The sequence below is a fragment of the Zalophus californianus genome, chromosome Y (genome assembly GCF_009762305.2).
Source record: "Zalophus californianus isolate mZalCal1 chromosome Y, mZalCal1.pri.v2, whole genome shotgun sequence".
NCBI lineage: Eukaryota > Metazoa > Chordata > Mammalia > Carnivora > Otariidae > Zalophus > Zalophus californianus.
Window position 1 is genome coordinate 127,187 of NC_045613.1, and position 23,530 is coordinate 150,716.

The window sequence follows — 23,530 nt, forward strand, 5'->3', positions numbered from 1 at the left end:
AAAGATTTTATTTATTTATTTATTTGAGAGAGAGAGAACGAGAGACAGAGAGCACGAGAGGGCAGAGGGTCAGTGGGAGAAGCAGACTCCCCGCTGAGCAGGGAGCCCGATGCGGGACTCGATCCCGGGACTCCAGGATCATGACCTGAGCCGAAGGCAGTCGCTAACCAACTGAGCCACCCAGGCGCCCAGCATTTCCTTTTTTTAAATGGCTGAATAATATTCCATCTCTCTCCCTCCCTGCCCCTGCCCGCCCCCAACACATTCTTTATCTGTGATAGACATTAAGGTTGTTTCCTTGTCTTGATTATTGTAAAAATGCTGTAATAAACAAGGGGATACAGATACCTTTTCCAGAGACTGATTTCATTTTCTTCAAATATATACCCAGAAATAGAAATGCTGGGTTATATACTAGTTCTATCTTAAAATTTTTGAGGAACCTCAATAGGGTTTCCATAGTGGCTGCACCAGATGTATTGATTGCTTTAAATTTCCTACTAAACACCGCTTTTGCTGCATCTCACAGTTTTAACAAGTTGTGTTTTCATTGGAATGTATTTTAAAATAATCTTTTGAGATTCCTTCTTCAACCAGGTGTTTAGTAATGTTCTTTAATCTCTATGCATTTGGCTATCTTTGTGTTAATGATCTGTGATTTAATTCCATTATGGTCTATGTGTAGGTGTTGTATCATCCTGGTATTTTAAATGTTAATGAATATGTACCCTATGAACTTTAGAAGAAACCATGTTCTTAAAGTGCGAAAAATAAACATTAAAAATTAAAACAGAAATTAATAAGTTGAAAAAGGAAAATCAACAGAAAAAAAAACACGAAACCAAAAAATGGCTCTTTGTAAAGATCAGTAAAATCACTATAACCATGCTAATCGGGAGGTAGGGGAGGGGACACTCATAGGTGGGAAAAACAACAGAAATAAAATACTGGACATCACTACAATTACCATGGTCATTAAAGGATTATAAAAAAATACTATGAACAGGGGGCCTGAGTGGCTCAGTCATTAAGCGTCTGCCTTCGGCTCAGGTCCTGATCCCAGAGCCCCTGAATTGGGCTCCCTTCTCAGCGGGAAGCCTGTTTCTCCCTCTCCCTCTCCCCCTGCTTGTGTTCCCTCTCTCACTGTGTCTCTGTCAAGTAAATAAATAAAATCTTTAAAAAAAATATTATGAACAATTATATGCCCACAAATTTGACAATCTGGATGAGATGAACCAATTCCTTGAAAATTACATTCTACCAAAAATAACATAAGAAAGAGAACCTGAATGAGCCTATAACTATTAAAGAAACTGCATCAATAATAAATAACTTGCTATAATAGAAAAAAATCACAACGGCTAGATAAAACTTACTGGTGAGTTCCTCAGTGCACTCAATAAGCCCAACATAATGACTGCCTTAATACCAACACTAAACATTGTTAAGACATCACCAAAGACATTACAAAAAGTGAATACAAAAAAAGAATATGTCACATGTATCATATGACCTCACTGATATGAGGAATTCTTAATCTCAGGAACAAACTGAGGGTTGCTGGAGTGGTCGGGGGTGGGAGGGATGGGGTGGCTGGGTGATGGACATTGGGGAAGATACATGCTACGGTGAACGCTGTGAATTGTGTAAGACTGTTGAATCACAGATCTGTACTTCTGAAACAAATAACGCAACATATTTTAAGAAAAAAGAAAAAGAAGAAGATAGCAGGAGAGGAAGAATGAAGGGGAGTAAGTCAGAGGGGGAGACGAACCAGGAGAGATGATGGACTCTGAAAAACAAACTGAGGTTTCTGGAGGGGAGGAGGGTGGGGGGATGGGTTAGCCTGGTGATGGGTATTGAGGAGGGCACATTCTGCATGGAGCACTGGGTGTTATGAACAAACAATGAATCAAGGAACAGTACACCAAAACAAATTATGTAATATATGGTGATTAACATAACAATAAAAAATTAAAAAAAAAAGAATATGTCTTATAAACACAGATAGAAAAATCCTGAACAAAATAATTATACACCATGGCCAAGTGGGATTCATCCCAGGTACGCAGGCTGATTCAACATTAAGAAACCAATCATTGTAATCCATCACTTTAAAAGACTGAAAAAGCAAAACCTATGATTGTACAATTGATGCAGAAAAAGCAAAATCAAACAGTGCGTGGTAAAATTACTCCCTGTGAACCTGAAATACTAAGGAACTTCCTCACCTAGTAAGAATATCTACAAAAAGACCAAACTTGCATTATATGAAGAGTGAGGAACCCAAAGCACTCCCAACATCAGGAAAAAAACAAGGTTGGTTCCATCAAATTACAGTGCAATTTTTTTTCTTTCACCTTCGGTAGATTAGTAAATAGACAGACTGGTGTTTCCAGAAAAGGAAATGTTATTCAGAGATAAACAAAAATGAGCGGTCAAATGAGAAGACATAGAGGAAACCTAAATGCATATTATTACATAAAAGAATTTAATGTGAAAAGGCTACTTACAATATATTAAAACTATATGACATTCTGGAAAAGGCAAAACTAGAGACTTAAAAATATCAATGGTTTCCTGGAAGGAAATTATAATTAGGTAAAGGACATAGAATTTCTAGGGCAAAGGAACTCTCTATATGATACTATACTGCTGGGGAGTGCCTGGGTGTCTCAGCTGGTTTACTGTCTAACTCTTGATTTTGGCTCAGGTCATAATTTCAGGATTGTGAGACTGAGCCCTGCATAGGGCTCATGCTCAGCAGGGAGTCTGCTTGAGATTCTCTACCTCTCCTTCTGCTCCTTGCTCCTATCACAATCTCTCTCTCTCAAATAAATACATAAATCTTAAAAAAAAATGCATTAAATGGTGGAAAAGATGTGCAAATTAGGTATCTGATACAGGAATAACCCCAATACAGAGAAAACTCCTGCAACAATACAAAATAAAACAATCAAATTTAAAAATGGGCAATGAAACTGAGGAGGTATTTCTCTAAAGAAGGTATACCAATGGGTAATCAGCAAAAGAAAAGATTCTTAACATCACTAATCGTAAGGGAAATGGAAATCAAAACCATATCATTTCACACCCATTACGATAGCTATTATTGAAAAGCAAACAAAAAAAACCCCCACAAGTAGCAAGATAACAAGTGTTGGGAGGATGTAGAGAAGGTGGAATGGGTGTCCACTGTTAGTAGAAGTATGAAATGACATAACCATTGTGGAAAATATTTGAACATATTTGAACACAAATTTTCACATCAGCATTATTCACAATAGACAAGTGAAAATAAGACAAATGCCCATCAACAGATATATGGAAAAACAAAACATTAATACACAAAATGGAGTATTTTCAGCTTTTAAAAGGAATGAAATTGTGATACATTACTACAAAATACATGGTATGGGAAGACTTTCTCCTAAAAGAAATAAGCCAGGTACAAAAGGACGAAAGCAACCAGAACTGTCTCATTTATAAGAAAAGAAAAGTAGAATAGTGGTTACCATGAACTATGGAAAAAAGATAATGGTGATTTACTTACTTAAGTTTCAGAATGAGATGATGAAAAATGCTGGAGACAGATAGTAGTGATAGTTGAACAATACTGTGGATTTATTTAAAGCCACTGAACTACACATGTAAAAACTATACAAAAGTAAATGTGTACAAAGAACTCTATACATACACAATTCACACATAAATAATTGATTCTTCTGGTATTATTAAAAATGTAAAATGAAGTCAGAACCTTAAACATTTCTAAAAATAAATGACCTGAAAAATTAAAAATTTAAAACTTTATACTATATGTGGTTCATGTATTCTTTAAAGAGTTGACTAGCTTAAAAAAAAAAAACACTAATCATTCTTTTAAAGAAATATGGTTAATGAGAGATGATGGACTCTGAAAAACAAACTGAGGGTTCTAGAGGGGAGGGGGGTGGGGGGATGGGTTAGCCTGGTGATGGGTATTAAAGAGGGCACGTTCTGCGTGGAGCACTGGGTGTTATGCACAAACAATGAATCTTGGAACACTACATCAAAAACTAATGATGTAATGTATGGTGATTAACATAACAAAAAAATTTAAAAGGAAAAAAAGAAATATGGTTAAAAAGAAATATCTTCAATAAGAATGCTTACCCTATTTTTAATGACATTTCTGCATTATTTTGTCTGTGATACTCAGTTCAAACTCAGTTTTTATTTCTGTAATTTTTATTTTCCTTCTTTTTATTAATTTGTATTTATATTTATTTCTATAAGTTGAAACACAATGTTATACTAGCTTCAATTTACAACATAATGAGCAACAGTAACTCCGTATTTGATGCTACACTCACCAGAACTGTCTTACCATCTTCGTATACATAATTCAAATTAATAACAAACATAATTCAAGCAAGTGTTTGAGAAATGTATTTAGTGATCTCATCATTTGTGAAAGAGTCCACAAAGTTCTATTTTAGTAACTGCTAGAGGATTCAATTTGATTCACTTCCTAGTAGGCCTTTTAGGAACCCTTGTTTTATTTTTGTACTTCTTATATATTTTGAGACATTTCTGCTTCTCCTGCAGTCTTCTTTAAAGACTACAAGTGACACAGAAAGAGTACTAATTTTTCCTGTGATACCTTTCAACACCTTTTTATTGACTCAATGCACGTGAGACCTACTCAGATAGTTTTCCTTAATATTAAATAACTCTACAACTATTTAGTAGACTTACTTTGCCATTTTACTTAGAAATCTTTCAAAATCAGAAGATATCTGATGACAGTAACTGTTTCTATTAACAAAATATATTTTATCACCTCCACCTTTGCTTAAATTAATAGTTTAATCATTTCTAAGTTACAGCACTTATAATCACAGTTATACAAACCAAACAGATTGTTGTAAAAGTAATGTACATTTAGCAAAATAATCTACAGGAAATAAATACTCACTCGCAATGATTCCTGGAAAGAGGAGGCTTGGTATTGTGCATATTTAGCAATTGTAGTATGAGATCTATTACTTTCACAACGCCAGATTTTCTTAGTTCCAGTGGGATCCCAGTTTTCATCTGCTGGTTGCAACAACTGTGTCCTCACCTCTACAGTATGTTCATTGTTAGCTTCTACCAAAGTTTTGGTAGAGAAAAGTCCAAGATCTTCATAAATAAATAAATAGTGTTAATAAATAAAATTGTATTTGGTACACTGAACATTTAAAAACTATTTAGAAAAAACCTGAAGGAACTCTATCCATTTTCCTAAGACTGCTTGAAGCCATGTGGTGCCACATTTGCAAAGCAAGTCCTTGAAACACTAGATCTACCCATCATGACAGGATATAAAAAGGAGCTGGTAGCACTTACAAATAGGATATAATTTTACCTACATTTTATAGCTCAGAAAGACTTCTGTTATGTAACCTAAAACAGTAATGTTGCATAATGATATCCAATTAAAAACTAAGTAAACATCCATCATAAATATGTCAATACTGGCATCACCTACTGAAGATGTGCTGCTACTAAAGATGTGCTGCTAAAGAGTCAGAGAGAGAAAGAAAGGAAAGAACATTAAACATTGAAATTGAAAAAAAAGTTTCTGCCAGTGTTTTAAAATAATAAAGATAGTAATTTAAAAAAATGCTCAAACTTCCTTTTTTCAATCTTACCTAGTTTAAGAGCTCCAGCAAGGCCACGTATTACTGTAACAGGGTTTTTGGGATTTGTACAAAACTGATGTAATGGAGGAAAGAAAGCATCACGCTTATTTTCCAACTGTAAAATTAAAATGTTTTGTTAAGATTTCATACAAATGATTAAATATTATAATGCAAATCTATATTCGCTTTTTCATCAACCAGTCATTTTTACACCTACAATGTATCTCAACCATTAATACTGTGTTGTTACACATTACAGTATTTTATCATTAGTTTTTGCAGGAAATTATTACTAGGAGTTAATAGCTACACAAATTTCTCTTTTAAAGAAACATATCTTAATTTGATACAGCTTCAAATGATATTATCAATGTGTTATATTACACTACTACATCACATTATACCAAACTGATGATATTTAAACATTTTAGTAGTTTAAAGTATTACCTAAGTGTACTTTAACTGTACTTCTATACTTCTTGTAAAAGAGGTGGGAGAAGTGAAACTTAATGCTCAACATTGAAGTGATTTAAAAACTAAAAGCAAAATTTAAAAATGATTCAATAATACCCATAAAGATAAGTATTCATTTTGCATTTATTCCCTGAAAGTTTATTTCATCTTTATCTCACATCTTCCCTTCACAATAAGATATGCATACATTTTAAATTTGATAAAGGATAATGTAACCCTGGGAAAAGGCCAAATCTTCAAAATCCTCTACCTAAAAATCATTCTTAATGCTTATTATTTGACTTTTAGCTCAAAACTCTTTTTTGCACATGTCTAAGGGAATTTCACAAGGGTGGACAACAAAACTGGGAAAAAAATCAAATTATTTTGATTTATATCAACTTTTAGAACAATGTACATTTTCTAAAATATAAGACATACAGTGTACATTTAGAACAAGTTAACCAAAAAATGACACAAAACAATTCTTTTGCTACTCTCCAATAACCCCAGTCCATCTGTGAGAAGATATTTAAATTTAAATATTGACTTCAACAAATCTTTCTGAATAAACCACTACTCAAAACCTTTTCTACAAAAGGACAGGTGGTAAATATATTAGGCTTAGTGGACTACGTGTTGTTTTGTACTACTTAGGTCTGTCGGTCTAGTGCAAAGCAATCATAAACATATACATAAAAAGCATGGCTGTTCAGCAGTGATTTTTCATAAAAAGAGGTAGTTATTTAGATTGAGAAATGTTATTTATCATCTGGGATAAAATACGTTTTTCAAGAATTATCAACTTGTGAGATTTAATCTTTAAAAGGGCATCCGCATTGGTATAAAAATATATCTTCAAAAGACAAGTTCAGACACTTGATATATTCCTATTTTGTCAGTGAAACTCACATAAATGCTAGGTGTGGGTGGATTCAACTTGTCTTTAGGCAAGGGAGGGTATGGTGAGGTTGGTGGTCTTGGAGGCGGACATTTTTCCAACAAAATATGACTATTAGACAATCCATTTTTGCCTAAATTCCTGGAAAATAGTAAGCAGAAAAAAGGAAACTAAAATTAAGGTTTAGGCATAGAGCATTTACAAAAATAAAATGCTTATTGGTATTCATTCAGTAAAAATGATCAAAAGCTTAATCTTGGCAGATATTCACTTTGATTTCTTGTATCATTTAAGAAAAACTAAGCAAGGGGTGCCTGGGTGGCTCAGTCATTAGGTGTCTGCCTTCAGCCCAGGTCATGATCCCAGGGTCCTGGGATCCAGCCCCACATCGGGCTCCCTGCTCAGCAGGAAGCCTGCTTCTCCCTCTCCCGCTCCCCCTGCTTGTGTTCCCTTTAAATCTTTAAAAAAAAAAAAAAAAAGGAAAGAAAAACTAAGTGAAATATACTATATACCTACATAACATGAATTATTGACAAAATTTCTTTTCTAATTTTCCAATTTATTTTCTTACCTGAAAAATATAAACTCCAACAACTTTCTCAACATGTTTGACCAACAGATTTTCTTCACTGTTAACAGTACTTTGAGCCAAAAATAGGAGGTAATAATCTCATACTAAGATTTGTCTCTTTTCCTAAATACCTTAATTACAGAGTAACTTTTTGACAACTTTCAAATCTAGAAAGACCATTTGTTTATTTTCAAAACTGATTTTATTTGTAATTCCCTAATATTCAGGAAGACACCATTTTACTCTAACTTATTACAGTAACTTTCAAAATAACATGTATAGTTGCTATGCATTGGATTAATATTCTTCCATTAATGAAAGATTTATTTATAAATTACATATTCTTAAAGTATAGGAAAACTACTCTGAAATGCACACTGTTTTTAGTATAAGAACATTACAGGAATGTTTCTAAAGGTTTAAGATTAAAACAAACAACAACAGCAAAAAACCCCTCAAAACAAAAACTGTTAAGCCTTTGAAGTCATTGAACTGGGGTGCCTAATTGGCTGTTTGCTGGGCATAATCTCTCAGTTTTGAGTTTAGTTTAGGAGCAGATGCAGGGCTCCACCATCCGCAGGGAGTTGCTTGGGATTCTCTCTCTTCCTCTCTCTCTGCCCCTCCCCCTAATGTGCACATACTCTCTCTCCCTCCCTCACTAAAATAAATAAAATGTTCTAAAAAAATGAAACCAGACTGTGCTATTAGATTATGAAATTCAAAAATAATGTATTAAGATATGTAAGGAAAACAGCTGTTAAAAATACTAAAGTTTCAAAGAATCTGCAAACTATTTGGGGGAGTAAGATATACATCAGTAACTGCACTAAGAACAGATTAGGTCTTTAAAATTTCAAATTATGTAACAACACAAATTGAAAGCAAAATTACATTATTTATTTGAAATAGAGAGAGAGAGAAAGAGAGAGCACAAGCAGGGCTGATGGGCAGAGGGAGAGGGAGAAGCAGGCTCCCCACTGAGCAGGGAGATCGATGCGGGGCTCAATCCCAGGACTGTGGGATCATGACCGGAGCTGAAGGCAGACACTTACCTAACTGAACCACCCAGGTGCCCCCAAATTACCATTTCTTGATTAACTTTATTTTTGCTAAAGAAAAAAATTTTCAAAATTAGGCCTTTTGGGTAATGAAAACTAAAGCTTCAAGTGCAATACCTATCAACTTTTCAGATGACATATTAAATAGCCCTGAGGGCATATAACCTATTTTTTTTTTAACTACAACAAAGAACTTCTGATATTATAACTAAGAATTAGGTTTAAAGGCACTCCTGGTGGCTCAGTCAGTTATGCATCTGCCTTCGGCATAGGTCATGATCCCAGGGTCCTAGGATCTGAGTCCCACGTCAGGCTCCTTGCCTAGTGGGGAGCAAGTAAAAAATACCTGTCTGAAGCTGATAAAGGAAAAATTCAAGTATCTTCATTAGACCAATGCATTAAGACTCAATACAATCTCTACATAATAAAGAAATGGTTTCAATGCTGAATTATCTATCACTTTATACAAAATACGATTCAGTTTGATAACAAAAACTTGTTTCACAGAAAGAAACGTGATAGAATATAACAAATATTTTAGAATACCATAAAATATGAGTCAACTATTAACATGCTCTTCAAGCTAGATACCGTAACTGCAACCAAGATGAACCAAACAATAGTCCCTTAAATAAAGAACCATGACTTAAGGCGCCTGAGTGGCTCAGTTGGCTAACTGCCTGAATTTGGACTTCAGCTCAGGTCATGACCCTGGGGTTGTGAAATTGAGCCTGGTATCTGGCTCTGGGCTGACGCACCCTTGAGATTCTTTCTCTCCCTCTCCGTCTGCCCCTCTCCTCACCCTCTCTAAAAAAAATAAATAAAAATAAAAATAACCAAGACTTTGAAAACTTATGAGGAACACAGACATGTATGAAAACTCAGAACAAGTAATACAGTGAAATCTCATGGCAATTGCTTAATATATTTCTACCTATTAAGTTCAAGTCAGATGCTACAGGAGTTCACCTCACAGAACTAACACGTTTTTGATAAGAAAGAAACCCCAAGATTTTCTCTACTAAAAACACGAAAGAGTCAACCCCAGGGTAAAGTACAGGGTTATGGCTAATAGAAATAAATGAGTTTCTTAAAAGGCATTTATCTGTAATTGTCCATGGGAAACTTTACTGTAAAAATCCAACCTGTGAAGGGAAGAAGTAGGGGGTGGGCGGTAGATATAGGAACAATTAAGCATTTATTTCATTTTTAAAGACTTCTTAAACCTTATTTAACTCTGTTAGGGAAATCATTATTATATAAAAATTATTTTTAAAATTCCGTATTTCAATTTACTTTCAAACATATCATTGAGAACAAAAATGAAAGGTGTTCTACAGATAAACTCATATACAATTTAGTTTCTTTCCCCCAGAAGTTTCTTAATGAGGGAAAGTTGGAACTCTCACATTGATACTTCCTTTACAGGAATATGAATTCATCCTGTGCAGAACATATCAATATTAATTAACAGAACTGCAAGACAGTTAATCACCTGTCAACTGGGCTCTTTCTCAAAGGCTCAGAATAATTTTAACCTTAACTTTCAGATCCTGTTCTGTTATTCTCTTTCCTCTGTCCTTTCTTTTAACCTCTGCAGTGAATGCTGGGCTTAAACTCACAAGCCTGAGATCAAGAGTCATATACTCTTCCAATTGAGCCAGCCAGGCACCCCAATACTTGCAACTTTAAAAAATAAAATTCATATTGACGTACAGCAGAAGTCCTGTTAGTAGTTCCTAAGCCAAAAATGAATTTCAAAGAACCTATTCTACTCAAAACTGAGTATTTACAGACATTTCAAAAATGAGATGAGGTTAAAATCTGTTAGTCTACTAAAAAATATGAAACACACCAATTTTATTTAACTATAACATTACATAAAATATTAACTATTTCCATTACTCCACACCAGGTGGCTGCCAAGTACAAATTACATAAAAATTTTAAAATGTGCTATATCACTTCACTTTGTTAGTGACACATATTTAATGGGTGACTCATAATCCTAATAAAATAATCTAAGTAACTCACGTCTAAGCATGTTTTAGATATAGCAAATAGAGAATACATAACAACTACCAGTTTCAAGAGGAGGTTTACACCAAGAATAATTTTCAACTTTGAAATTCAAAACTTGTAGTAAATAAAATAGTCGAGGTAGTTCAAACATACTTAACGGCATTTTCTATTTTACTTAATTTCAACTTCAAATTAGAAAGATGTTTTTAAAATCCAATGTATTAGTGTTCAAATTTCAAATGTTATATAATAGAAGTATTACAGAGCATTTCATGTATTTACCCTAAGCACTTACTTTATGCAAGTTTTCTTTAGTGTCTTATAAAGAACACATGAATAAATTCAAGAAAGGAAAAAGATAATTTAGTATGTAGTTTAGGATTAGATTTTATTCTGTTTAAACACTACATTAAAAACTTAGTATCAGGGTGCCTGCGTGGCTCAGTTGGTTAAGCAACTGCCTTCAGCTCAGGTCAAGATCCTGGAGTCCCGGGATCAAGTCCCACCATCAGGCTCCCTGCTCAGTGGGGAGTCTGCTTCTCCCTCTGACCCTGCTTGTGCGCTCTCTCTCATATAAATAAATAAAATCTTAAAAAACAAAACAAAACTTGGTATCTGGTTCCTTTCTGAGGTTCTAAAATTCTGGTAAAATTGACTGTGGTGATAGTTGCACATATCTGGGAATATACTAAAATACCAATAAACTGTACATTTTAAATGAGTAAAATGGGGATGTATATGAATCATATCACAATAAAGCCGATTTTTAAGTAGGTGAATTAAGATATGTAAGGGGGGGAATCTATCTGGTGTCACAATATCAAAACAAAGTGTTCCTGATTCTTTGATTCTTCTTTTTTGTGGGAAGGCAAACAGTTAAGAAAAAAATTTCTGGGAGTAACAGAATATGGCTACCTTACCAGAGTGGCTGACAGTCTGTTGTATTTCTTTGTTCTTTCAGCCTTTCCACTTGCTCCTCCTATCCACTTTATAACCTCTTCTACAGTGAAAGTGTTACCAAAAAGAATACACACAGTACAGTATCCCAGGCTTTACTGTTATCTATCAAATATAATTTAATTCAATCTCAGGTTTTATTTCCCAGAATACGGTCAATCATGGAGAAGCAGGTAACTCAGATAACCAGCAGAAGACAATCCTATTAAAAGCATGCCTCCCAGGTAAAGCAGGTTGTGGAAAAATGTTTTTAACATCTGATACATTGCTAAAGTACAACCATAATATGAAGCATAAAAAAGACCCTTCTGAAATTATTTTTAGATACGTGACTATATCACAGTTTACATTTTTTCTGAAACATAATTTCTATTACTTATAAAGTCAAAATATTATTTCAGCGTAGTGATTGAATAGTAGTGAACCAATCCCATTTGGTGACAGACAGTCCCATACTAACCTGCATGCCTTCAGAACTTCCGAGGAACTTGAGTATATGGACACAGACATCGATGGTATAATATGAGAACGAGATTTTTGGCTAATTATAGGCAGGTCTGTTTTTATAGAGCTCGGTGAGTTCTCTGGACCTTCTCCATTAAGTGTATGTAACCTGCTGTGAGGACTGTTAAGGCTGGGAACACTGTGTGTAGCTGTCTGTTCAGTGGATTTTGGAGAAGGTGTTGCAGTAGAAATGATTGAAGAGGGTGAAGAGGCAACAGAATTATTAGTCTTTGTACAAATAGTGGGGTGAAAATTATTGACTTTGTCACAGGCTCCACTACCCCCACTGTCACTGGGTTTTCCAACCAACAAGGCAGAGACCTGAGGATTGTCTGAAATCTGTACATTTGGTGATGTGGAATCTCCATGGTTAGGACTACAAACAGGTTCTGCCATCAACTGCTGAACATGATTAGAAAGTCCTTTGAGACTAGCAGAGCCATTAGGTTTGTCTCCAACATGCCTGCTTGTTTCAGGCACCAAGGATCGATTTCCTGAAGGTTTGCCCTCTTTGGTAAAGGTAATGCCTTGTTGTCCACCTGAGGTAGGAATATGAGAGGAGAGGTGATTGAGAGCAGCTCCCTGTGTTACTGAATTGCTAGGCAGAGTTTGAAGTCCAGTCTGTTTCTGAATAGCAGTGCTAGCTGCCTGGAGATACTGGGCAGGCCCAGCAGATAAGGGAGGTTGTTCATCATTAGGTCCTGCCAAATGTGAACTCTGACCTTTGTGAAGCCCCTTGGGAGGGAAAAGAAAGAAAGAAAGAAAGAAAGAAAGAAATTACCAAGATTTGTTTAAGTCTATTATTATACAAACTCAGAATACATATATAGAACAGTACTGAGGATTAAAAAATGTTTAATGAACCACAAAGTAAGCAATTAAATGTGCAATATAACTTAATCCAAAACCTAAAACTTATTTTTAGAAGTTCCCATAATACACTGATTAAGATGGTTAGAATCTTTAGCAAAAATTATGTAACTGGGCTGCATAATTTGTATTAGTGTGCCAAAATATTTCTTCATAAGGGGTTTAAGAATTTTTAATGCCCACTTCTGTTATAAACATTTTCACCTTTAGAGAAATTTATCTGTAAATTTAGATGGGGGAAAATACATATGGTCATTACCAAGTGAAGCCACACACGAACTAAACAGCACAAGTCACTTATCTAAAAAGTATTAAAAATTTAATACAGAAACTGTACTTACTAAACCTTTAAAATTATCAGTGACCCAGTAATATAAACCTAGCAGGAATCTTTCATCCAAGAAGCATAAACTATTAAATCTACGAACATATTTCAAGGAATAACATACATGGATTTCTAAATGCTCACCCTCGCCCATCATAACCCACAGACATTTTATGTGCAGTTCCCCACTAATTATGCAAGAATTGATAGCACTTTTTCCTAAATTCACAAGATTAGGAGAATATATGGATAATGTTAGACCATTTTTATGGGACAGTTTACCGAAATCATTAAGTTTTGAACCAAAAGGAATTATAAATACAATGAATTAATTTTACCTGAAATTTGTCCATGGCATGGTAAATTGCTCTAAAAAGATTTTCATTTTGTTTTACTGACAGAATAACTGAGCAACACTTTTTAAAGTAATATGGAAAAGAAAACAATAATTTAATAATTCCCAAGCTACTCTAATAGTAGAACATGAAAACTACTAACTTCTCTTGAGTTAGAAATATAATTATACATTAACATATTTTTAATATAAAACTTTACATGTAGTTAAACCTTAAAACCCTAAGGAATATCTTAGAATTGGTAATTCTAAGTTGGTAATTAATTTAGCAACAAGGCAAAACCCTTCTGCTTTCATATGAAATGGAATTAAGTTATATACACAGTACAGTCAGTTTTACATATCTAATTACATTTGCCAATATACTACTGATATTAAGTTTTACCATCTAAAACACCCTAAACTAAAAGTACATTTTACTTTATTTTATTTTTTTAAAGATTTTATTTATTTATTTGACAGAGAGAGACACGAGAGGGAACACAAGCAGTGGGAGTGGGAGAGGGAGAAGCAGGCTCCTCATGGAGCAGGGAGTCCAATGCAGGGCTCAATCCCAGGACCTTGGGATCATGACCTGAGCTGAACGCAGACACTTACTGATCGAGCCACCCAGGTGCCCCTAAAAATATATTTTAAATCAAGAATATCACTTATATTTTATCTACTTGAATACTGGAGACAATAAAAAATGACATAAGTTAACAGTACAAAAGAATACGTTAGTTTGAAATAATTAAGTAAAAGAACAATCATGGAATAATTAGGATAACATCATTAAAATCACTGTATAACATCGGTTTTCATAAAATAAAAGTAGCCAATATTGTAATCTAATCAACACTCAAAATATTTGAAAGTGGGTAGGCAATTAAAAAATTCATTCACCATCATCAAACTGACATACATATTTTTAAAAGTAGTAAGTTTCTTACTTCTCTAGCTATAGATCAGAGTACTTTTGAGTCTATTAATTCTTCTAAAGGGAATCCACGGTACAGTTAAAGTGAAGAAGGACTTGAGAACTGACTGCAATTTTCAGTGTATTCCTCAACCCACACTGAATAGACAGCCAATGAAGCTTGATGGACTATGGTCACAACGTTGGTCATAATAAATTAGTTGGCCCCAACCCATTATGCACAAAGTGAAAAATCTGAGAAGCCCAGGCTAAAAGTTAAAACTAGAGATAAAAACAAGATGGTGGCTTTGAACAAACGAATTCAGAGGTTCCTGAACAAGCAACTTACTAAGATAAAAAATATAAATTCAGAAAAAGCAAACATTAAACACAACAGTTATAATACAGACTTTAAGTGAACAATATCCAATGGGAAAAATGGCTGAACTTAGAGGAACAGGCCACCAAAAACCACATTCAAAGAAAAAAAGGCAGAACACTTTCTCTATTAATTAAAAAAAAAAATCTCCTTTCAAACTCAGGAAGTTTACTTATTTAATTTTTAAAAAGATTTATTTATTTATTTGACACAGAGAAAGACAGAGAGGGAACACAAGCAGGGGGAGTGGGAGAGGGAGCAGCAGGCTCCTGGCTGAGCAGGGAGCCTGATGCAAGGCTCGATCCCAGGACCCTGGGATCACGACCTGAGCCTAAGGCAGACACTTAACAACTGAGCCACCCAGGTGCCCCATCAAACTCAGGATGTTTAGAAAACTCTAACTAAAACACAAAAAACCTGCACGATACATAATAATAAAATATTTGCCAAAATTTACAATGAGAAAATCCAAAAGCAGCAAAGAAAATTACTCACCACAATAAAACGTAAGAATGATAAGAGAAACAAGTTATAAAAGTTGTAGTTTTATATATAGAAGTATATATAAAGATAAAAAAAACACATAAAAGAAAAAGTTATATAGAATCCAGATAACATTGGGATGAAAGGTTCAAAGCACTCATAAGAAAATAAATGCCAAGAATATTCAATGGGGAAAACACCAGTCTCAGTCTTTTCAGCAAATGGTGTTAGGAAAACTGAAAAGATACCTGCAAAAAAATGAAACTGGACCACTTTTTTATACTATACACAAAAATAAACCGAAGAGATTAAAGACCTAGTGCAACACCTAAAACCACAGCATTTGTAGAACAAAAAACAGACATTAATTCACAGACGTCAGCCACAGAAATATTTTTCTAGGTACCTCTCTTGAGGCAAGGAAAACAATAGCAAAAGGAACTATTGGGACTTCAAGATAAAAAGCTTCTGCACAGCGAAGTAAACAGTCAGCAAAACAATCTACAGGATGGGAGAAGATAATCTGCAAATGATATAAGTGACAAGTGGTTAGCATCCAAAATTTATAAACAACTCAATACCAAAATCCCAAATAGTCTGATATAAAAATGGACAGAGGACCCGGATAGACATTTTTTCAAAGAAGACATACAAATGGCCAACAAACACATAGAGGGATACTCAACATCATTCATCATCAGAGAAATACAAATCAAAACCACAATGAGGTACCATCTTATACCTGTCAAATGGCTAAAATCAAAAGACACAAAATAACTAAAAGGCATAGAGAAAAAGGAACTCTGGTAGACTGTTCGTAGGAATGTGAATTGGAGCAAATGCGGTGGAAAGAGTATGGAAGTTTTCCAAAAAATGAGAAACAGAAATACCATATTATTCAACAATTCCACTACGCAATGTTTACCCACAGGAAAAAAAACACTAATTCGAAAAAATATATGCTTCCCTGTCTTTACTGCAGTATTATTTACACAATAGCCAAATTATGGAAAGAATCAGAGTCTATCAATGGAAAGATAAAAACCACGTAGTATAAAATATACAATGGAAGAGTATTAATCATAAAAAGGATGAAATTTTGTCATTTGTAACGGCATGGAGGGTATTATGTTAAATGAAATAAATCAGGGGAAGAAATATTTTATGATTTACTTACATGTGGAATATAAAAAGCAAAATAAATGAATAAACAGAAATAGACTCAAATATAGAGAATAAAGTGGTAGTTGCCAGAAGGGAGAGCTGTATGAGGATGGGCAATATAAGTGAAGAGGATTAAGCAGTATAAACTTCTAGTTATAAAATACATCATAGGATGAAAAGGACAGCATAAGAAATACAGTAAAGAATACTGTATAACTATGCATGGTGACAGAAGGGAATTACACTTACTACGGTGAGCATGTCAAAAAAAATTATGAAAGCACTATGTCTGTACACTTGAAAGTAATATAACGTTATATGTGAACTATACATAATTCTTAAAAAAGCACACCAGTAAGACTAACTTGCCAGAACAGAAAACACCACCATAGCTAGATGAATTTACTGGTGAGCTTCTCCCAATATTTAAGGAAGAAATTATGCTAATGCTCTACAGTTTGCCCCAGGAAACAGAAGCAGAGGGAACATTTTATAACTATACTTAATGAGGCCAAGAAAATGACTACCCTAAAAACACTGAACATTATTAAGACATCACCAAAGATGTTACAAAAAGACAATACAAAAAAAGAGCATGTCTTATAAACACAGGTGCAAATGTCTTAAACAGGCATCTGAATCGGTGAAGAAGAAGTCAAACTCTCACTCTTTACAGATGACATGATACTTTAGGTGGAAAACCCAAAAAGACTTCACCCCAAAACTGCTAGAACTCACAAAGGAATTCAACAAAGTGGCAGGATATAAAAATGCACAGAAATCAGTTGCATTTCTCTACACCAACGAGACAGAAGAAAGAGAAATTAAGGAGTTGATCCCATTTAGAATTGCACACAAAACCGTAAGATACCTAGGAATAAATCTAATCAAAGGAGCACCTGGGTGGCTCAGTCCTTAAGCATCTGCCTTCGGCTCAGGTCATGATCCTGGGGTCCTGGCATCAAGCCCTGCCTGCATCGGGCTCCCTGCTCCATGGGAAGCCTGCTTCTCCCTCTCCCACTCCCCCTGCTTGTGTTCCTGCTCTCACCGTGTCTCTGTCAAATAAATAAATAAAATCTTTAAAAAAAAAAAAATCTAACCAAAGAGGCAAAGGATTTGTAGTCAGAGAACTACAAAATACTCACAAATGAAACTGGAAGGAAGACACAAAGAAATAGAAAATGGAAAAAAAACCATGCTCATGGATTGGAAAAACAAATACTGTGAAAATGTCTATGTTACCTAGAGCAATCTACACATTCAATGCAATCTCTATCAAAATACCATCAACTTTTTCAAAAAATGGAACAAATAACCCTAAAATTTATATGGAATCAGAAAAGACCCCGAATAGCCAGAGGAATGCTGAAAAAGAAAAGCAAGCTGGTGGCATCACAATTCTGGACTTCAACCTCTATTACAAAGCTGTAATTATCAAGACAGAATGGTACTGGCACAAAAACAGACACATAGATCAATGGAACAGAAGAGAGAGCCCAGAAATGGACCCTCAACTCTATGGTCAACTCATCTTCGACAAAGCAGGAAAGAATGTCCAATGGGAGAAAGACCGTCTCTTCAACAAATGGTGCTGGGAAAATCAGACAGCCTCATGCACAAGAATGAAACTGCACCATTTCCTCACACCACACACAAAAATAGACTCAACATGGATGAAAGACTTAAACGTGAGACAGGAATCCATCAAAATCCTTGAGGAGAACACAGGCAGCAACCTCTTCGACCTCAGCTGCAGCAACTTCTTCCTAGACACATCACCGGAGGCAAGGGAAGCAAGGCAAAAATGAACTACCGGGACTTCATCAAGATAAAAAACTTTTGGGGGTGCCTGGGTGGCTCAGTCAGTTAAGCATGTGCCTTCCGCTGAAGGCACGATCCCAGGGTCCTGGGATCAAGCCCCACATCGGGCCCAGGGTCCTGGGATCAAGCCCCACATCGGGCCCCCTGCTCAGCGGGAAGCCTGTTTCTCCCTCTCCCTGTCTTGCTATGTCTCTGTCTGTCAAATAAATAAATAAAATCTTAAAAAAAAAAAAAAGCTTTTGCACAGCAAAGTAAACAGTCAACAAAACCAAAAGACAACCAACAGAATGGGAGGAGATATTTGCAAATGACATATCAGATAAAGGGCTAGTACCCAAAACCTATAAAGAACTTATCAAACTCAACACCCAAGAACAAATAATCCAATCAAGAAATGGGCAGAAGACATGAACAGACATTTCTGCAAAGAAGACATCCAAGTGGCCAACAGACACATGAAAAAGTGCTCAACATCACTCGGCATCAGGGAAATCCAAATCAAAACCTCAATGAGATACCACCTCATACCAGTCAAAATGGCTAAAATTACCAACTCAGGAAACAACAGATGTTGGTAAGGATGTGAAGAAAGTGGAACCCTCCTACAGTGTTGGTGGGAATGTATGTTGGTGCAACCACTCTGGAAAACAGTGTGGAGGTTCCTCAAAAAGTTGAAAATAGAGCTACCCTACAACCCAGCAATTGCACTAATGGGGTATTTACCCTAAAGATACAAACGCAGTGATCCGAAGGGGTACGTGTACCCTAGGTTTATAGCAGCAACGTCCACAATAACCGAACTATGGAAAGAGCCCAGATATCTATCGACAGATGAATGGATTCCACACAATGGATTATGCAGCCATCAAAAAAATAATAAAGTCTTGCCATCTGCAGTGACATGGATGGAACTAGAGAGTATTACTTTAGGCGAAGTAAGTCAATCAGAGAAAGACAATCATGATCTCACTGATTTGTGGAATTTGAGAAACAAGGCAGAGGATCATAGGAGAAGAGAAGAAAAAATGAAACAAGACGAAACCAGAGAGGGAGACAAACCATAACAGGCTCTTAATCTCAGGAAACAAACTGAGGGTTGCTGGAGTGGAGGAGGGTGGGAGGGATGGGGTGGCTGGGTGATAAACATTGGGAAGGGTATGTACTATGGTGAGTGCTGTGAATTGTTTAAGGCTGATGAATCACTAATGTACCCCTGAAATAAGTAATACATTGTATGTTAATAAAAAATTTAAAAAATTAAAAAAATCCTCAACAAAATGTCAGCAACTAGAATCCAACTATGTATAAAAATAATTATATACCATGGCCAAGTGGGATTTATCCCAGGAATGCAGGCTGATTCAACATTAGGAAACCAATCATTGTAATCCATCACATTAAAAGACTGAAAAGGCAAAAACATATGAGTGTACAATTGATACAGAAAAAGCAAAAGCAAACACATGCATGGTAAAATGATTCCTCGTGAACATGGAATACTGAGGAACTTCCTCCACCTGGTAAGACTATCTACAAAAAGACCAGACTTGCATTATACCAAGAATGAAAAACCCAAAGCATTCCCTAAGATCAGGAAAAAAGTATGGATGTTGCTACTCAGAACTCTTTCAACATCGTGCTAAAAGTCTAGCTAATGCAGTAAAGCAAGGATATAAAAGGGAAATCAATTAAAAATAAAGAAAGAAGGAGCACCTGGGTGCTTTAGTCAGTTAAGCATCTGCCTTCAGCTCAGGTCATGATCCCAGGGTCTTGGGATGGAGCCCCACGTAAGGCTCCCTGCTCAGTGGGGAGCCCATTTCTCCCTCTCCCCCTTCTCTCCCCCCAACCCACATGCTCGCACTGCTCTCTAATAAATAAATAAAAAATCTTAAGGAGGGAGGGCCTCTCCTTGAAGGTTACCAAACTGCCTGTACAGAAAATTTAAAACTCAACAAAACCTCATGGATTTAGTAAACAATGTATTAAGGTTTCAAGATGCATGGCGATAATACACAAGTCACTTGCTTTCCTGTGCCAGCAATGAACAAATGGAATTTCAAACTAAAAACCAATAATACCATTCACATTAATACTGCTCCCAAAATGAAGTACTTAGGGATAAAGCTAATAAAAACATGTGCAAGATCTGTATGAAGAAGAGAACATGATGAAAGAACCAAAATTGGAGAGATATTCCATATTCATAGTTTTTTCCTTTTTTTTTTTAAAGTAATCACTGCACCCAAAGTGGGGCTTGAACTCACAACCCGAGATCAAGAGCTGATGTTCTACCAATTGAGCCATTTAGGCACTCCTCATAGATATTTTAAGATGTCAATTCTTACAGACTTCATCCACCGATTCAATGCATTCAAATAAAAATCTCAGCATTATTTTTCTGAATATTAACAAAGTGATTCTTAAGTATATATGGAAAAACAAAATATCCAAAATAGCCAACACAATTTTTCAGGGAAAAAACAAAGCTGGAGAACTGGACTACTTCATTTTAAGACTTAGTATAAAGCTATATTAATCAAGTAACTATGGTATGGACAAACTGACCAAGGGAACATAACAGAGAGTCTAGAAATAGACTCACATAAATATAGTTAACTGCTCTTTGATAAACGAACAAAAACATTATTACAATGGAGCAGATACATTCTTTTCAATAAATGGTGCTGGAACAGACAGACATGTACATTAAAAAAAAAAAATGAGCCTTTACGCTGAACTTACACTCTTAAATTCCATGATTAACAGGGGAAAATCTAGATACCTCAGCCCTGGTGAAGACTTTTTCAATATAACTTGTAAGGCACAATCATGAAAGAATTGGTATGCTAGACTTCCATTAAAATTAAAAACTTCTGCTCTCTAAAAGGCACTGTCAGAGAATAAGAGAAGCAGGAACTGGGTGAAAATACTTACAATACTGACATGTGATTAAGGACTATTAGCTACAAAAGGAAAATAAAACATACTAACACCTAAAAATAAGAAACTAACCCAACTGAAAAATGGGCAAAAGATCTGAATACATTCCTCACCAAGTTAATATACATGGCATGAGAAGATGCTCCAAAATGCATTAGAGAATTATACAATTAAAACAATGAGATACCACCGTATCCCTATTAGAATTACTAAAGTCCAAAACTATGAAGGCCATAAACCCAATTGTCCCTCTAAATTTTGTATGTTTAAAGTTAATCCACAATATCATGGCATCTGGATATAGGATCTTTAGGAAATGATTAGGTAGTACCTTCAAATAAGAGATTAGTAGTGCCCTTTTTATAAAAAAGACCCCAGAGTCCTGGGATCGAGCTCCACATTGGGCTCCCTGCTCAGTCTCTAATGGAAGATATACTATGTACCTTGATACTGAATTTTCCAGCCTCCATAACTGTGAGAAAGAAATTTGTTTATAAACTACCCAATGTATGGTACCTTGTTTTTATCTGCCCACACTAAAAACTTTCATGTTTAAATATGGACCATCAAATTCTGGTAAAAGCTAGAAGGAAAAGAAGACTCAGTCATTACAAGTGGAAATGCAAAATGGTCCCAATGTTTTACAAGATAATTTTTCAGTTTTCTACAAAACTAAACATTCTGTTATGAGGAGCAATCATGCTTCAGGTTTTCACCCCAAGTTGAAAACTTATGTCCATACAAACTGCATATAATGTTTATAGTAGTTTTATTCATACTTGCAAAAACGTACAAATAACCAAGTCCTCTGGTAAGTGAATGGATAACTAAACTCTGGGAAATTCAAACTATGGAATATGACTCAGTGATGAAAAACAAAATGACTATCATGTCAAAGAAAGACAAGTAAAAACCTAAAAGGCATAACAGCAAGTGAAAGAAGCCATTTGGAAAAGGAAAACAACATACTGTACTTATTTCAGCTATATGACCTTCTGTAAAAGGCAACAATATAGAGATCATAAAAGATACCGTAAAGGTTAGTTAATACAGAGATCATAAGATACTGTAAAGGTTAATGTATGTCATTACCAATTTGTCAGGACTGATAAAATATATAATATGAAGAAAAAAAATCAATGTAATTTATGGCATTTAGTTAATAACAGTGTATTAGTAATACCTTATCTGCAATTATTGTGCCACATTACTACAAGGTATGAGGGATGGGGAACCAAAGGGTGGAGTAATTTTGGAAACTTTTAGTACACTCTGCCCATTTTTTATAAACTTAGAAGTGCTCTACAATGTAGTCTTTTAATTAATACTTTTGTAAAATTTAACACTTAAAATTCTCATACAGTTATGAATTATTTAAAATTAATTTTATAGATAAAATTATTCATTAAATTTTATTTATTTTTCTTCTCAAAATATACACAAGCCAGAGAAAAATTATTTAAGAGCAAACAAAGCAGCTAATCTTTTACCTGAGTGGAGTTAGACAGCTGTTTTCTCCATGGCTCTTCTGTGCTGCTGGTCAGGTTTGTGCAGTTATGAGGTAGAGTGAGTATGTTTTGCTGTAGGTAAGGCACATTTCCATTACTTCCACTTCCTGTTACATAATTTTTGCCTACCAAAATAGTGTCTGTACTCCCTAGTGATTCTGATGTGCCAAAAGGAGCACAGCCTCCAGCAAATGATCCACTGGACAAAGGCTTTTCAAAACAAGCAGAGCGAACTTCAGGTTGAGAGACACTAGGTTCTCTAGGCAGAGTAGAATGTGGTTGCTGGCTAGAGATAAAGTTTGTAGGCAGTGATGAGTTAGCTATTGGCCCATTAGGAATTCCAGTAGTTTGTCCTGTCTGTCCCATCTTCAAAAACAAAGAAGAAAACTTGCTTGTGTGACTTTGAAAATGTGTAACTGATACATCCCTTAATATTAGTATAATATTTAATATCTCTAAGTTAAAAAACATACATTTCAAAAATGAAACATGGGTAAAGCAAAAATCTTTTTCATTATATACTTAAAGAAAATTCTTTAGTGTTATAAGGGCAAAAGAAAGCATCTTAAAATAATCAATGAGTCAGTAAACTATAGGCCTTGTTTTATATTATCAAGTAGGAGATTTCAAATTTCCATTCTATTATATTTAT

At 35.1% G+C, this 23,530-nt stretch overlaps 1 protein-coding gene across 14 annotated transcripts in view; it reads right to left on the reverse strand.

Annotated features, from left to right (window-relative positions):
* The window catches only part of LOC118356620 (lysine-specific demethylase 6A-like), a 168,583-nt gene that overhangs the window by 34,837 nt on the left and 110,216 nt on the right, over nt 1–23,530 (reverse strand). For 10 of the 14 annotated variants that reach the window (XM_035725897.1, XM_035725896.1, XM_035725894.1 and 7 more), the window contains 5 exons: nt 22,861–23,244; nt 12,092–12,870; nt 7,035–7,164; nt 5,679–5,784; nt 4,961–5,166 (listed from right to left, as the gene is read on the reverse strand). In XM_035725897.1, the coding sequence (XP_035581790.1) occupies nt 4,961–5,166; nt 5,679–5,784; nt 7,035–7,164; nt 12,092–12,870; nt 22,861–23,244 (1,605 nt within the window). The remainder of the gene's footprint in view (nt 1–4,960; nt 5,167–5,678; nt 5,785–7,034; nt 7,165–12,091; nt 12,871–22,860; nt 23,245–23,530) is intronic. The other 4 variants (XM_035725901.1, XM_035725902.1, XM_035725903.1 and 1 more) reach the window with 2 other exon arrangements.